This window comes from Mchenga conophoros, linkage group LG23 (genome assembly GCF_057382185.1).
Source record: "Mchenga conophoros isolate Kocher_MC1m ecotype Shallow Benthic linkage group LG23, M_conophoros_male_GT1.1, whole genome shotgun sequence".
NCBI classification, from domain to species: Eukaryota; Metazoa; Chordata; class Actinopteri; order Cichliformes; family Cichlidae; genus Mchenga; species Mchenga conophoros.
Window position 1 is genome coordinate 34,588,222 of NC_140547.1, and position 14,205 is coordinate 34,602,426.

General features: G+C 40.2%; 2 protein-coding genes across 3 annotated transcripts; one reads left to right on the forward strand and one right to left on the reverse strand.

The window, feature by feature from the left end:
* The first annotated feature begins 78 nt into the window (after positions 1-78).
* lg23h8orf74 (linkage group 23 C8orf74 homolog) lies at positions 79-2,658 on the forward strand. The gene is made up of 5 exons (XM_085264946.1): positions 79-432; positions 803-986; positions 1,312-1,535; positions 1,682-1,837; positions 2,062-2,658. Exons 1-5 carry the CDS (start codon positions 352-354, stop codon positions 2,323-2,325), a joined length of 909 nt encoding a protein of 302 aa, XP_085121072.1. The 5' UTR covers positions 79-351; the 3' UTR covers positions 2,326-2,658.
* An 804-nt stretch (positions 2,659-3,462) lies between these two features.
* On the reverse strand, positions 3,463-11,916 carry LOC146547724 (L-threonine 3-dehydrogenase, mitochondrial-like). 2 transcript variants are annotated; one of them, XM_085265494.1, is made up of 10 exons: positions 11,779-11,916; positions 9,726-9,887; positions 9,133-9,175; positions 7,934-8,004; positions 7,592-7,741; positions 7,346-7,518; positions 7,116-7,206; positions 6,699-6,791; positions 6,433-6,609; positions 3,463-6,342 (listed from the first exon to the last, which is right to left on the reverse strand). In XM_085265494.1, the coding sequence occupies exons 2-10, from the start codon at positions 9,877-9,879 to the stop codon at positions 6,203-6,205; spliced, it is 1,092 nt and encodes a 363-aa protein (XP_085121620.1). In that variant the 5' UTR covers positions 9,880-9,887; positions 11,779-11,916; the 3' UTR covers positions 3,463-6,202. The 2 variants fall into 2 exon arrangements, with proteins under 2 accessions (XP_085121620.1, XP_085121621.1); XM_085265495.1 differs by lacking the exon at positions 11,779-11,916 and having other exon boundaries at positions 7,592-7,784; positions 9,726-9,819.
* Between the last annotated feature and the right edge of the window lie 2,289 nt (positions 11,917-14,205).

Genomic DNA, 14,205 nt, shown 5'->3' on the forward strand with positions numbered 1-14,205 from the left:
TGACATTATTTGATGGAGAACAGGAGGAGGAGGAGGAGAGGAAAGGCAGAAGAAGAGAGACGGAGAAAAGAAGGGAGAGGGCTGGGGTTGGTGCTAAAGAGGATTAGAGCTTTCCGCCATCTGTGGCCACAGACTGATAATAAGCCCAGTTACATTACCAGCCTGCTCTTTTCTTAACCCTGAAACAGCCCCATAAATGAAGACTGTGTGGTTTAATATCAGACAGTCGCTATTAAACCTACGAACAAACAAGCACTGAGTAATTACGTGTGATATTTACAAGTAACACTGAATTCGCTTCACACGTTCAATCAGCAGCTTTACGTCCCTACGTCATCGCGTCAGTCTCCAATGGCAACCGAGCTCCGCTTTGTGTTTATCAGGATGGATTCCCTAACAGAGAGTGAAATAGGTCAGATAGCGAGGCTACAGGTAGGCGGCCACTGAATTAACACCCAGACATTTAATTTAAGCGATATAAAGACGAAGTTGTGTCCCAGCATTTTTTAAAAAAAATGGCGCTAAAATCTATAATTTGACCTAAATCTTAAAGTAAGCGACTGGTTAGAGAGTTAGCTTGAAGTCATGCACGCACATTATTTTATTATTGGTCACTGGTTTATTTAAATTTAATAATTTAAATAGTTTAGTTTTAGTTAATGTAATAACCTTGGAGCAGAACTGCAAAAATAAAGACATAACCACACCGTTTATGAATAAATAACTAAAACAACTTGTAAAATTGGTTCTACGTGTTGCTCAACATTTCTCACTTTTGTGTCTGTGTGATTGTGTTTGTCAGAGAGATGCTGGTGTGCAGAGGCTCAGCCGTTACTTCTCGTGGCCCGAGTTCAGTGACGAGCGACGATGCTTCCATCAAGAGTTTGTGTACGACGTGGTCGTGTTCGCTGCAGACTGTGGCTTCTCCTGGCCGAACGTTATCCGGGCAGCTGTGATCGCCAGAGACATCTTTCCACGGCTGGATGGTCAGAGTCAAACAGCAGTGTACTATAAAGTGGCCTGTTAGAGGACACACTGCTTAACCGAGAGGTCGTGGCCCTTTACATGGCCAGCAGAGAATTACTATCAGATGTAAAGCTCTCATTGCTCATAAAGCAATACAGACACCCTAGCATACCACACTGAGTGATTCATTGACTCTGAGTCATTCCCTGTGTGCCCTATTAAAACATTACTCATGCAGTGTTAGTAATGCAGGCCCACCTGTTCACAGTGTGCAGGATCATGTGCTGCTGGGGTTTGGTTCAGTAAACCTCGTTTAAAACTTCTGGACTGTTTTCTATCCATCAGATCCTGATGTACTCAACTTGCTGTCACTACTGAGAGAGGTGCTGTGTGAGGGATTACCGAACCTCACCCCCGTCCATCGACATGACTTCACCAGGTATCTCACAGACACCTGCATCACACGGCGGAAGCTTTTCCAGGCGGTGGTCGATGGAGCTGCTAACGTGTCTGTCACTCAGCTACACTTGGAGGTGCAACTGCCACCCACACCCCCTCCCTTAGCACAGGTAAGGAGGCCTCTTTAAGTGGCGGCTAGTGAACGTGCACTGCATAATCATCATGCAGATTCAGGGCTGCTATCTGATGGTACTGGAATCCATTTAATATGTTCCAATTTGTTTCAAACTTAGAAAATGACTCCTTTTTACTGCAGGGCGTCGATCTGCAAGAGTGGGAAAGTCAGCAGCATGAAGCAAGTCTCACTTCAACCTTGGAGCAGAAGGAAAATGAGCTGAGGTGTTTGAGACAGGGGTCACGGGTCACTGTGGAGGACATAACTCTTCTAGAGGATAAGCATCTGGATAAACAGGTTCATGTTCCCTAACCCTAATATCTAATCATGCAGTGTGCTACGAGAATATGTGGTTTTTGTGTTTTAAATGTTTTTCTCCTTGACGAAAAATATTTTTTTCTAAACCAGCCCTTTTTTTTAATACTCTCCAAAACATTATTATGGTTACGCCATCTGAGGTACTTCCCTTAGTGAAATTATTTGGACTGACTGACTGTCACTGTTTTTGGCTCCCCAAGTAGGGCATTGTGGAGTTGGTTCGTGCAGCAGTGAGGGCTACCGAGAGCCAGATAGTGGCAAGCCTAGTCCAAGAGGTCGATCTGCTCAGTGAGATCCTGCAGCTGAAACTGCAGCAGGAGGCTCTGGCCACTGGGAGGCACAACAATACTTCTCCTACCAATACAGAGACAAATGCAAAGGTACAAACTGCCAAAACTAAAACAGGAGGGACGGCGTCTGGAAAAGCAGAGGGCAGGAAGTCAATGAATAAACCTGTTCAGAAGTAAGAATGTTGAACCATTTAGCAACAGTCACAGTTTCGGCTAACTGTGTTACTTTTGGATGCTCAAGCTTGTATTATCATTATTATTATTATTTTATTGCACATCTTATATTTATAATTTGAAGATTTCTGTATTTGAAATGTATCCCTTAACACTTGTTATGTCATATTTGATACATGAATTTTTGTGAGTTTTTAAACTTCTACATGATCGGTGTAATCCCACTCTCCTCGAAAAAACTGAATAAACTGCACATTTTTTAGCAACAAATTGCAAAAAAGAAACCTGGATGTAATGAATACACATTAAACAAATTAAAACTCATATGTGCAAATATATGAGCCCATATATATGTGGAGTTTTTTTGTTCTTCCCATGTACTGTGGCTTCCTCCCACAGTCTAGAGATGTGCAATTAGTGGGGTTATTTGGTGATTTTAATTTGCCAATAGGTGGAAATGTTAGTGTGAATAATTGTCTGTCTCTAAGCAGAAGAGAATGGATGGATATGCAAATTAATATTTCATTGTAGAAATGACCAGAAGGTTCAATAAAGACCTTCTGGTTATACAATTTCAAAGAAATTACAATTTTCTACTAATTATCTCATGATTTAGGCTTTAAAGGGTAAAAAGCAAGTTTCACAGCCACAGCAACATGGTTACCATGAACTGTATATAAAAAATGGACATAGCCAATGTGACGCCACTGGTTGGTTTCTAGACTCCACATTTTGAAGCCAGGGATAGCTTTTTGGCTGCTGCAAGGTTGCTTTTCTCCAGACAGACATGACCATAACTGGGTGGAATGCTAAGATGTCAGCTAGCATTAGCAAGCTTAGTTAGCAACACAGACACCTAATGCTAACACCTAAAAAAACTTTTAACTTGGTAACTTTTACTCTCAATTTCTAGTTGTTGTTTTAAGAGTTACATTTGGTTATTTTTCCTTTTATGTTGTGATGCTCATTTTTTCTGAATGTGATTTTTTTAATAATTTAAAATCTGCTGAACTTAGCTTACCTTCAGTGAATGGCATTAGTGGAGGTGAGGCCTAGAACAAAGCTTTCAAGAAAGCTAAAATTCACCCTCTGTAGCTGTAATGGCTCATCAGCATTGGGTCAGTTTTCAGTACTGCGTAGTTACAAAGAAAATTCAGAAAAACTTGTTGTTTTTTAAAAAAAAGGATTTATTAAAAAACTGCAATAATTCTGAAATAATAGCTTTATAAAAAACAAACATTAACAGAACATCCAGTCCTTTCTTTTTGTACCTCCACACAGAAGAGCCCTGCTTATCTAATGCTGACATGTTAATCCATTCAGTCAACCCCAAAACATATAAATAAATAAATAAAATGCCCAAAACACACCAGTGCAAAGATCAAGCAGCATCTATAAGCTAATTTCCTTTGCTGCACATAATTTAAGGCCTCAAGCACTGCTAGGTTTCCTTTTCTGTTTACCCATCTTGTGCAGTCCCTGCAGCAGTACTGTGTAGGGTCACTATTTCCACAGTTATCTGCACCACTGTTTCAGGACACAGTTCACACTAGTAAACAGTGGGAGTGAAGCTCTTACTAAAAGCCAGGTTGTTTTCAAGTGTGGCAGATGTGCCCCTTAAGACTAGGGCTGAACGATTATGGAAAATAATCTAATTGCGATTTTTTGCCCCAATATTGCGATTGCGATGCGATTATTTTTTAAGGTCTTTGTCTTCTGTATTATTAAACAAAGACAAGCAATACATCATATAGTATGGCCAATACTATATTACATTAATTTTAAACTGTTCTTTCCTGGAAGACAGACCTCTGTTATGATGACATGAGGTGATGCATGAATTGATGACTGACATTTTTATTTAACTTCTTCAATCACAACAGTATATTTGAACATACACAATAGTTTATTTTTAGCTTACAAACATCTGAGCATAAAGTGCTGACAAGGAACCCTGGTGTAAACATTAAAATGAAAGTCAGTACAATGTGCAGATTGCAGAAATATACATAAACAAAATCAGTGGCTTTACCACACTCAGTTTTTCGACATCTGTGAACTACTAGACAGTCATTCAATTAAAAAATAATATTAAATAAATAAAACTAATAAATAAAAAATACACACATCTTACTGATCTCTGCAGTCAGTAACATTACACATAAAGTGCAAACATAATAGCAATTGTATAAACACACACACAAACACGCCTTTAAAGTTTAAAGGCGTGAAATTGGACGGTCTAGCCAATCAGAAGGCTAGTTCTGATTAGCGTCACCGCTGTCTCGGTGGAGTTTAATAAACTCGGCCGTCTGCTTCTTGCTATCTAAAATATAACCAGACACTGGTGTAAATTCTCGACTGTCTCATACTTCTGTTTAATAAGTTTTCTGTTTGACGTTTAGTCAGCTGTGTGAAAACCAAGGAGGAACCCACCCGGGGGATTAATAAAGTTTTATTTTATCTAATCTAATAACTTTAATCTCAGCCAAACCGATTTACTCACGAACAAACAAAACACTGAAAAAAGCCCAACAATAACATTTTTAGGTTGTCTAAGTGACTTATATATTACGTTTAACCCGAGCAGCGAAACTCCGCGGTGATCTGAAAATGATGTGCCGGGAGTTGTGCCGTTCTCGGCCGCATCAGTAACCCTCGAGCTCCCGGCTAGCTGTCGAGCTGGTGGGTAGCAGACGCCTCTGAAAACGTCGAAGCACTTTTGCAAATATGGGATATCTTGATAAACCGAGCAGATATTTGATGTTTACACAACTACTTTCTCGCCTGAAAATATGTTAAAAGTTTATTTTGTGACCCAGAAAGATTAGTATGAGTAATTTTAAAACTTAGTAGCGGCCGCCATTGCTGGAAACTGGAGTTTGGCTGGGCCGCGCTATGAATTCTGGGATATGGTAGTAATTTGGACAGCCTTATAATCGCAGTATAATCGCAGCCTTTGCGGTTAGAAAATTGCACTTGATCATGTCGCGATATTATCGCAAATGCGATATATCGTTCAGCCCTACTTAAGACACACCGCAACAGACTGGTAGCACACTTAGAGACAGCACATACATACTGTGTACACTCAGAAAGAGACCATAACTCTTAAAAGTTCAGCATCTTGCTTTGGTGAAAACATCCAGCGCTCTCTAGCAGCAAACTAATCACAAATTCTGGACGGATTCACAGAGAGGAAAAGAAAGGCATCAGGTTGATGGTTCAGTAGGAAAGCCTTTTGTTTTGCTTCTTAACAAACATATTGTGTAAATCTCAATTTCAGTCTCCTTTTTAGACTTTCTGCCTATCATCTTCAAAGTCTTTGTTGGGTCTGTGGCCTGTTCTCTGTACACTGCTAGAAAGATCCAAGGTCATCTGGGAGGGGAATTTGAAAAAAGAAATCATCCTCACAAGAGTTTCTGCAGGGAAGAGTCACAAGTACCCATGACATGTTGAACTTCTCTTTTGAGATAACATGACATTCAAAATGGATGAAACGCTAGTAAAACGTGTACCTGTGAATCCTCCTGTGAGGAAATATCAGATTTCATTCATAATTCTTTACAGCCAATTGCAGGAAATCCCACATAATATTACTTATTACCGGTGCTAACAATGCGCTCCCTTCTAACTGAAGCAATGATCAGGGCACCCATCCTGTCAAGGGTTGAATTTGTGGCTATTGGTAACTTATCAAGGGCTAAAAGATGTGGGAGGATGCTAAAGTGCCAGGGATTTCTCCCAACTAAAACATCAACCCACATACAAACAGCAGGCTCTAGATGATTAAAAAAGAAAAAAAAATGTTTTGAGATTTTGCCACTGAAGACTGTCACATTCAGTTTTTAAATAAAGCTACAAAAATGCTGCAAATGTTTCAGAAGGCGCTCGCTAGCTTGTTTCCCAGAGTAATGTGAGTCAGCATGGTCTGCACCAGCTCCGGCAGGTTGTACTCGTGCCTCCAGCCCCAGTCCTGTCTCGCTGCGCTGTCCTCCAGTGCTTTTGGCCAGCCGTCGGCTGAAAAGATGTAGCAGAGAAGAAGATTATAGTAGCCAGTGAACACTCTGAAAGGATAAAACTATGACACTGGTATCCCAGCAGTCTCACCGATCGCCTGCCTGACAGGATCCACATTATAGGTAACCTTGAAGTCAGACAGGACTTTCTGGATCTCTCGGGTGAGGTCCTGTGGCGTGAAGCTCATGGCGTTGATGTTGTAGGTGCGGCTGACGAGCGCGTCTTCTGGAGCCTCCAGGAATTCCATAGTGGCCCTGATACAGTCATCTGGGTAGGAGAGGTGGACGGAGGAAGAGATGAGCGAAACGGGAGTGCTTCAGTGCCGCTAAAACAAAACGCATCAAAGTTTGCTTTACCGATGTACATCATAGGCAGCCGTGTGTCGCTGCGCAGGTTGCACTCAAACTGACCGCTCTTCACAGCAGCATGAAAGATCTGGACAGCGTAGTCTAGAAAACAGTGAAAAGAGACCATCAGAATCAGACTGCATCAAAGACATGGAGCAAAAAAAACAAACATTTCCAAACGGTGCGCCATCTTCCTTACATTGTCAGTTAGCCTGCACCTTTAGTATTTCCAGAGACATTATACAAGATAAGTGGTGGAGGTGATGATGGTGATATTATCACCATCAAAATTATTGTTGAGCCTCTATACCCGTTCATTTAAAAAGGAAGTGAACCACAACTTTAACCATATTGCAAATGTGATTGTTGAGGGCCAACACTTATTCCTGAAAGGTCTTTGGGTATATGTATCTCAGGTCTACTCACCTGTGGTTCCTCCTCCAGGCTGGGAGTCAGCCGAGATGATGCCTGGATACCTGAGACAGCGGAAATCCAGCCCATACCTTTGGTGGTAGTACTGATAATGGGAGGAAAAGACTCAAAAACACCAGAAATAAGATGAATAGAGGTCAGAATGAGGACTGGAGCTACAACAGCTGTAAGTGCGGAGAAGAAATACGGGTATGCGTTTTTAAAGTCTCTACAGAGTGTCTCACCTCACCCATCAGCTCCGCATGGACCTTGGATACACCGTAAATAGTGCGTGGCCTCTGCACACACAGATCAGGAGTGGGGTCTTTAGGGGAGGATGGACCCAAGGCACTGATTGTGCTGGGGACAAACACACGCAGACCATGTTCGGTGGCTATATCTAATATGTTATGGAAACCTAGAGAGAAAGAGAGGCTGTGCATAAGTCTGCTATGTTAATGCTATGGTACACGCGTTACAGAGGTGTCTACCTGTGATGTTGACCTCTTTAGCCAGGGCCACGTTGTGCTCCCCCACAGCGGACAGCACAGCTGAGTAGTGAACCAGCCAGCTGATGTTATTGTTGACCACAATCTGCCTGAGGTTCTTATAGTCCAGAATGTCAGAGAAGATGAATGGACCTGTGCAGGACACACAATAGACTGTGTGTGTCGACCCACTCATCTTTGGAAAGTGGAGTGCAGTTTTATGGACATGTGGTTTGCATTTACACTGAGCAAGAATGGAGCTCCTAAACAGAAAGACCGCATGGCCTTTGTAGGGTTTTTACTAACTTGTAGAATATGTGGAGAAGGTAAAAACAATGCACACACCGTTTTTGTAGACATGGTTGGGGGGTTTCCGGATGTCAGACAGGATCACATTGAATTTTCCAAATCTCCTCCTGAAAAAGAAACATTAGTTTTGGTAACTCTACTAAAAAAGCTGGTCTGCGGTACAAATGACATGATCGCATGACGTCTTTAAGCTTTCTTTCATTATATATCATTTTAACAGTTGTTTCAACAGCTCACACATTACACCCCATATAGGTTTGGCTCACAGGTATCACCTTTTGGAAGTTTTTCTAATTTTTCTTGTAAATAAAATTGCTGGATTTAGGACTGGCATCACCACAGTTCACCACAGCAGTTTAAAAGAGGTCTGCAACGATTCATTGAGTAATTTGAATAACTCGACTATAAAAAAAACTATTTCCTTGCTTTGATGCTTTGTCTAATGCGTGACCCTGTGGTGCTCACCCACATTTGTGATCAAAAATAGACCTGCAATAGGAGAGCGCGTGTGAATTAAAAGTATGACAACATTAAGCTCACACAGCCTCCAGTGTTTCAACAAAAAGACTGATAACACAACAGCAGCAGTAAAGAGGATGGTTTAATGTCATAGTTTAATGTTGAGCCGGGGTCTGTCTAAACGCGGAGTCATTACTGAGACGGTGTGCTCAGGTGGAGCGAAAGAAAAAAATTTTTTAGCGTCCAAAACAGCAGCTCTGTGCCCGTAAATCACCATTATAACCTTTACTGGGATAAAGCTAGCGGGAATCCTTCATCACACAACCTGATGCATCCATCGCTGTTTGTTTTACACATCAAAAAAATCTACAGTATAGCTACAGAAGTTAGGTGACCCCTTACAAGCAAGCACTTGGCAAAAGTAGGAAGGAAAAACTTTTAACTTTTAACAGGAAGAATCCTCCAGCAGAACCAGGCTCAGGGAGGGGAAGCCATCTGCCACGACCAAGCTTCAACCACCTGGTATACCCAGGCGGTCTCCCAGACAAATACTGACCAAGCACAACCCTGTTTAGTTTCTGGGATCAGATTGGAGCAGGAATGTACAAAATGGTGTGGCCACAACTAATACAGTGACTGGTATGTTTATATTGACAGATTTTTTTACTGGTATCAGTCTGAAAACCCAGTATCAGTATCACGTATACGCAAAGAAAACTACTCTACATATGGAAATAGCTAAACAACGGAAATCAGAGGTTATTTAAACTTCTTACCTTAATGACTTAGCAAGCCCCACCCCCAGCTGTCCAAGTCCTCCTACAAGGATAAATTAGAGAAAAAGAAGCAAATTACCAAGCAGTTTAAGCACTTTTAAGAACTGTCGTGGAATTTTTGTAAATAAAGTCTGCAACACAGAAAGAGCTGTGGTCACACTATTTATTACTACGCGCAGGAGAATGGAAACATACATCAAAACATCACAGGTTCATAGTAATAAGCTTATGACATCGTCAAACTCTGTGTATCTTTCAGTTACAACAGTCTTTTGTCCACCCTGGGCTGTTGCTGAACAGAGAAGACTCCTACTATCTTTTCCCAGGCCAGCACCTGGCGCTGGCCCTGACCTTCATCCTTCTGAGCCAAACACTTAGCAGATAACATAGTGAAACATTGTAAGGCCTAGCTAAGCAGTTTTTTTATTTCACGAGGTCATACTGACACATACACATACTTCATCTACGCATGCAAAGGTTACACAAAAATCATACAGTGAAGTTCTAACCACCTATATCTAAATGTGAGGGTTAACTAGAAATTTCCCATTACAGAGCTTAAGTAACACAAGAGGTATGAGACAAAAACTAACCAGTAATGAGGACTTTGGGTTTGTCACTATCAGTGCAGGATGAAGCATGTGTTCTGACGCCATGTGCTGCAGAGGTCGTCTGCACAACACAGCGTGGGGGCCTGTTCCCAGCATGCTTCGATGCAGCTCTCAGCAACTGAACCACCGGCATCATAACACCTCCTATTAACAAAAGCACATATTAACATAAAACACTGAGTGCATCCACAGCCTTAGTATAACCAAGTGGGGTTACATTATTATTACTGTGGACACACATATTATCAGGCTTAACACCATCATCCTGTGATAATGTTGGCTTAGTTAAACTGACCTTAAATCAGCTCATCTGAAAAACCATCCAACACTTAGCTCGACAAAGCTACTTCCTCAGAGCCATCTAATGGCTCAGTCACATGAGTAAAAATAGGACAGCAGGCTCCTTAAATAAAAAAAAAAGTAAAAATTGGTGATGCCTCGTAATTGTAATTTCACATCTGTTTTGAACTTGTAGTCACTAAATGGTTGGCCAGAATTTGAGGGTGTTTCCCACTTGACCATTTTTGATGGCAAGCTTGCACAGGTTAGCTGACAAGAGGCGACTTTCCTGCAAATAGTTAAACTACAGGTCTCAGAGACATAAATACCTGAATGACCTCTAGTATCAGAATGATGCTGAAAAAGTAGACCATCATTCATACCTTACTGCTTCTTCTGCATCTAGGCTGGACAACTGTAATTCAATATTATCAGGACATCCTAAAAACTCCTTGAAAAGCCTTCAGCTGATCCAAAATGCAAGAGTACTGACAGGGAAATTGAAAATCCTTCTCCTCACATTCAGCGTCTTGACTAATAAGGTCCTATTTTATCCTGAAGACCTCATAGAACCATATCACCCCAATAGAGAACTTCACTCTCAGGCTGCTGGATTACTTGTGGTTCCTAAAGTTTCTAAAAGTAAAATGGGAGGCAGTGCCTTTAGCTTCCAGGGCCCTCTTCTGTGGAACTGGCTCCCAGTTTGGATTTGGGAGAAAGACATCCTCTCTACTTATAAGATTAGACCTAAAACTCCTTTTTATAATGTATATAGTTGGGGTGACCCAAATCCTTCCTTATTTAGACTGCAATAGGAATAGGGCTGGTAAGGGTGGGTTTCCCATGATGCACTGATTGTTTCCTCTTCACTCACCTCTTTTCACTCTCTGCATGTTTATAACAACACTCTGCATTCAATCATTAGTTATTATTTAACATCGGCTCTCTTCCACAGCGAGTATTTTGCCACGTCTCCCTCCGATCACCCCCAAACGCTTGCAGCAAATGGCTACACCGCCATCCTGGAGGTTTCTTTTCTTCCTGTTTAAAGACAGTTTTTCTTTCCCACTGTCGCTGAGTACTTGCTTATACAGGTTTATATGATTGTTGGTGTTTTCTCTATTATTGTAGGGTCTTTACCTTACAATATAAAGCACTTTGAAGTGAGTGCTGTTTTGATTTTGCACTTTATAATTAAAACTGAACTGAATTGAGGACAGTTGCAGTCTGACTTGAACTGACTGCAACCACTGGAAAGTGGCAAATTACTGCTGTCTAATTTCTAAATGTAGACATTTTGTGGCATGTTATGCTTTTCTACCTGCTCTACTTTAAGAAAGACGAGTTTATAAGGGGCATTTTGTGCATATATCAACTTGAAACTGTCAAAATAAACCTAACATGTGAAAGCCTTGCCCGACCCCCAACACCCATCTCAGATTAGCTTCTTAACAGCCTCCTGCTGACTTGGTCTAAATATAGACCTCTTTATCTATATTCCAGACCACCATTAAGCTTATGGGGGAGCACAGGTTAATGTGGACAAACCCTTTCAGAGCAATGGAGTCTAGCAGCCTTGCAGTAAATACTTTGTGTGTTAAACTATATAAATAAACGTATTTATTTATTCGAGGTAAAACAACTAGTAACTAGTAACGTAATGTAATGCGAGCTTTTACAGATGACATGAAATGTAGCCAACTGAAGCTCCTGTGCAGGGAGCATAGAAAACAAGCTAAACTCATGTTCTCCTTACTTTAATGCGACCTGGAGAAGCAGGTTCAGAAAACGACTCCGAAGCCCTCCGCTGTTTGCGATCAAAACGTGGAAATAGTCGCGCGTATATACGGCAAAGCTTATTCTGCTCTGTGATTGGCTTACAGTACGGGAGGCTCGCGACAGAACCAGTCTTAGGAAAATCTAAACTTCCGGCTGTAACTTTCAAAATAAAATCTCATAAGCCTGCTGGCGACAACAACAACAACAACAACAACAACAATAATAATAATAATAGTAATACATATCTCTCATATCTAATACATATATCTCGTGGTTGGCCTGGGAAGGGGCGTTCCCCTTGGCGAGCTGGAGGATACCTCAAGAACACCCTAACATTATATAAAATGGCTGAAACTAATATGGAAAGCAACAGCAAATAAACTAAAATAAAAACATTTAGAAACCTAAGCAGAAAACAGCAAGACAGGATTATGTTGGAATTGCCAGAAAGTTTTTGCGCTAATATTACCGACAAATTTGAATAATACATTTCATTTATTGATTTAATCAATTTCATATACAATACTGTGCAAAAAACCTGAGCCACTACTTATTATATTGCTTCCAAAGACTCAGACTTACTAGTATTTTTTTTAAGTGGTCTTGAGGAACAGTTCTCCAGGTTCTCTGAAGGTCAAAGCCAGTGTCTAAGGTTTTCTTTGGACACCTTTTTTTTTGTTTGTTAAGCCGCCTAACACTGATCTATCATCAGGTATAGAAAAAATGCCTAACTCAAGGGATTAAGTGTGGTGTCTACATACCAACACACTGGCAAAGAACCAATTTTACGGCACTTTGTTACTAGTGGGTCACATTGTTCCCATTTCCCAGACATAAAATAGTATTTTTCTACTTTGGCTAATTCCCATAGAGCTATTAGCCAAAAACCTGGCAGCATGGCGTGCAGTTTCTAATCAGAAATAGTCTCAGTAGAAGAGTGACTGCCAAGAAGCCAGACTGACTGAACTACACTGAAAATCAGTGGAAACTTTTTGGACTAATGAATCCAAATTTGAAGTTTTTGGTTCAAACCATCATCAATACATGGAGGAAGTCAAGAGAGTGGATTGCCTTAGATGTTTTTGCTGGCTTTTTTGTATATCTGTGTGTGTGTTTTGCTTTTAGGGTACTCTGTATCATATTTAGCATTACAAATGAACAGCCCCACAAATATGAATTTTCTTTGTTATAAATTTTGGTGACTCATCAGATCAGTGGCCAACATTGCACTTTCCTACTAACATATGTAACTCCACATGAATTTTATACAAACTAAAACATGATTATTAGTAAAAGCTCCCATAAGAATAAATTATCAAGCTGTGGTGAGAACAGTGGCAGGTGTGATTAAGTTGAGACGTGTTCATGCAACCACTTCTGTAATTAAGATGAAACCTAGTGTCAGTTATAACCTTGCCCCTGCTAATTATGTGCAATTGATTTATCCTCTGTTGCATGCAAAGAGATTAATCTGTGTCTTCAACCGTTAATAAACGGTGGACACATGCGCACACATACACTCCTAGATGTACGTGAACATGAATCTACATTCCTTAGAGCTTTTTGTCATAATATCAGTCTTTTTTGATCAATTTGAAGATTCTGTAAGGGGACAGTACATTTTTCTCCTGGCCTGTACGTCTGTTTGTATTTTTTGGGGTAGGCGGCCCAGTTTGTGGTGAATAGACTGTATATAAAAGATGGATATGGCATTAAGCTTTAAAAGGAGAAGTCAAACTGTATTAAGCCTGCATTCTTTTAATAGTGACTCGGGTGGCTATAAAAATTTCCAGTGTCGTTCTTGCCCTGTGGCCTCAGCAAATCCTTGTCGTGCTGAGTTTATGGTTTCTGATTTCAAGTCATAATCAATGCAACAGAACATGATATGGAATTAAAGCGCTACAATACAATACTGTCCAACACTGAAAAAAATGTTTTGTTCAATTTACTCAATTTTTTTATGACAAGTGGTTGCACGAAATAAATTTGTTTGAATCCAGAAATATTTTTTAAGTACACTGAATTTAATTTAAGCGAGTAAAACCAACATATATTTTTAAGCTACTTTAACTTAACTGTTGTGGATACGTTTTAGTCAAATATTATTAGTAAGTCCAACTAAGGTCGTGTTAAATGTACCAGAATAATTTGTTTCCTTTACACTTATGTCCCAAACTTATATTCAAATCAATCAAATTGTTAATTTCTCTCTATTTCAATTAAGTTAAGTTTACTTAAAAAATATTGCTTACCCTGATTTGTAGTTTTTAAAAACGTCAATAATGAAAACTACAACATTCTTTCACATCATTTATTAATGCAAAATTTGTTGCAAACAGAATAAGAATCCACATCTCTAAGGGAAATTGCTGCAATTTGTATAATACAAATTACAAAACTTTTG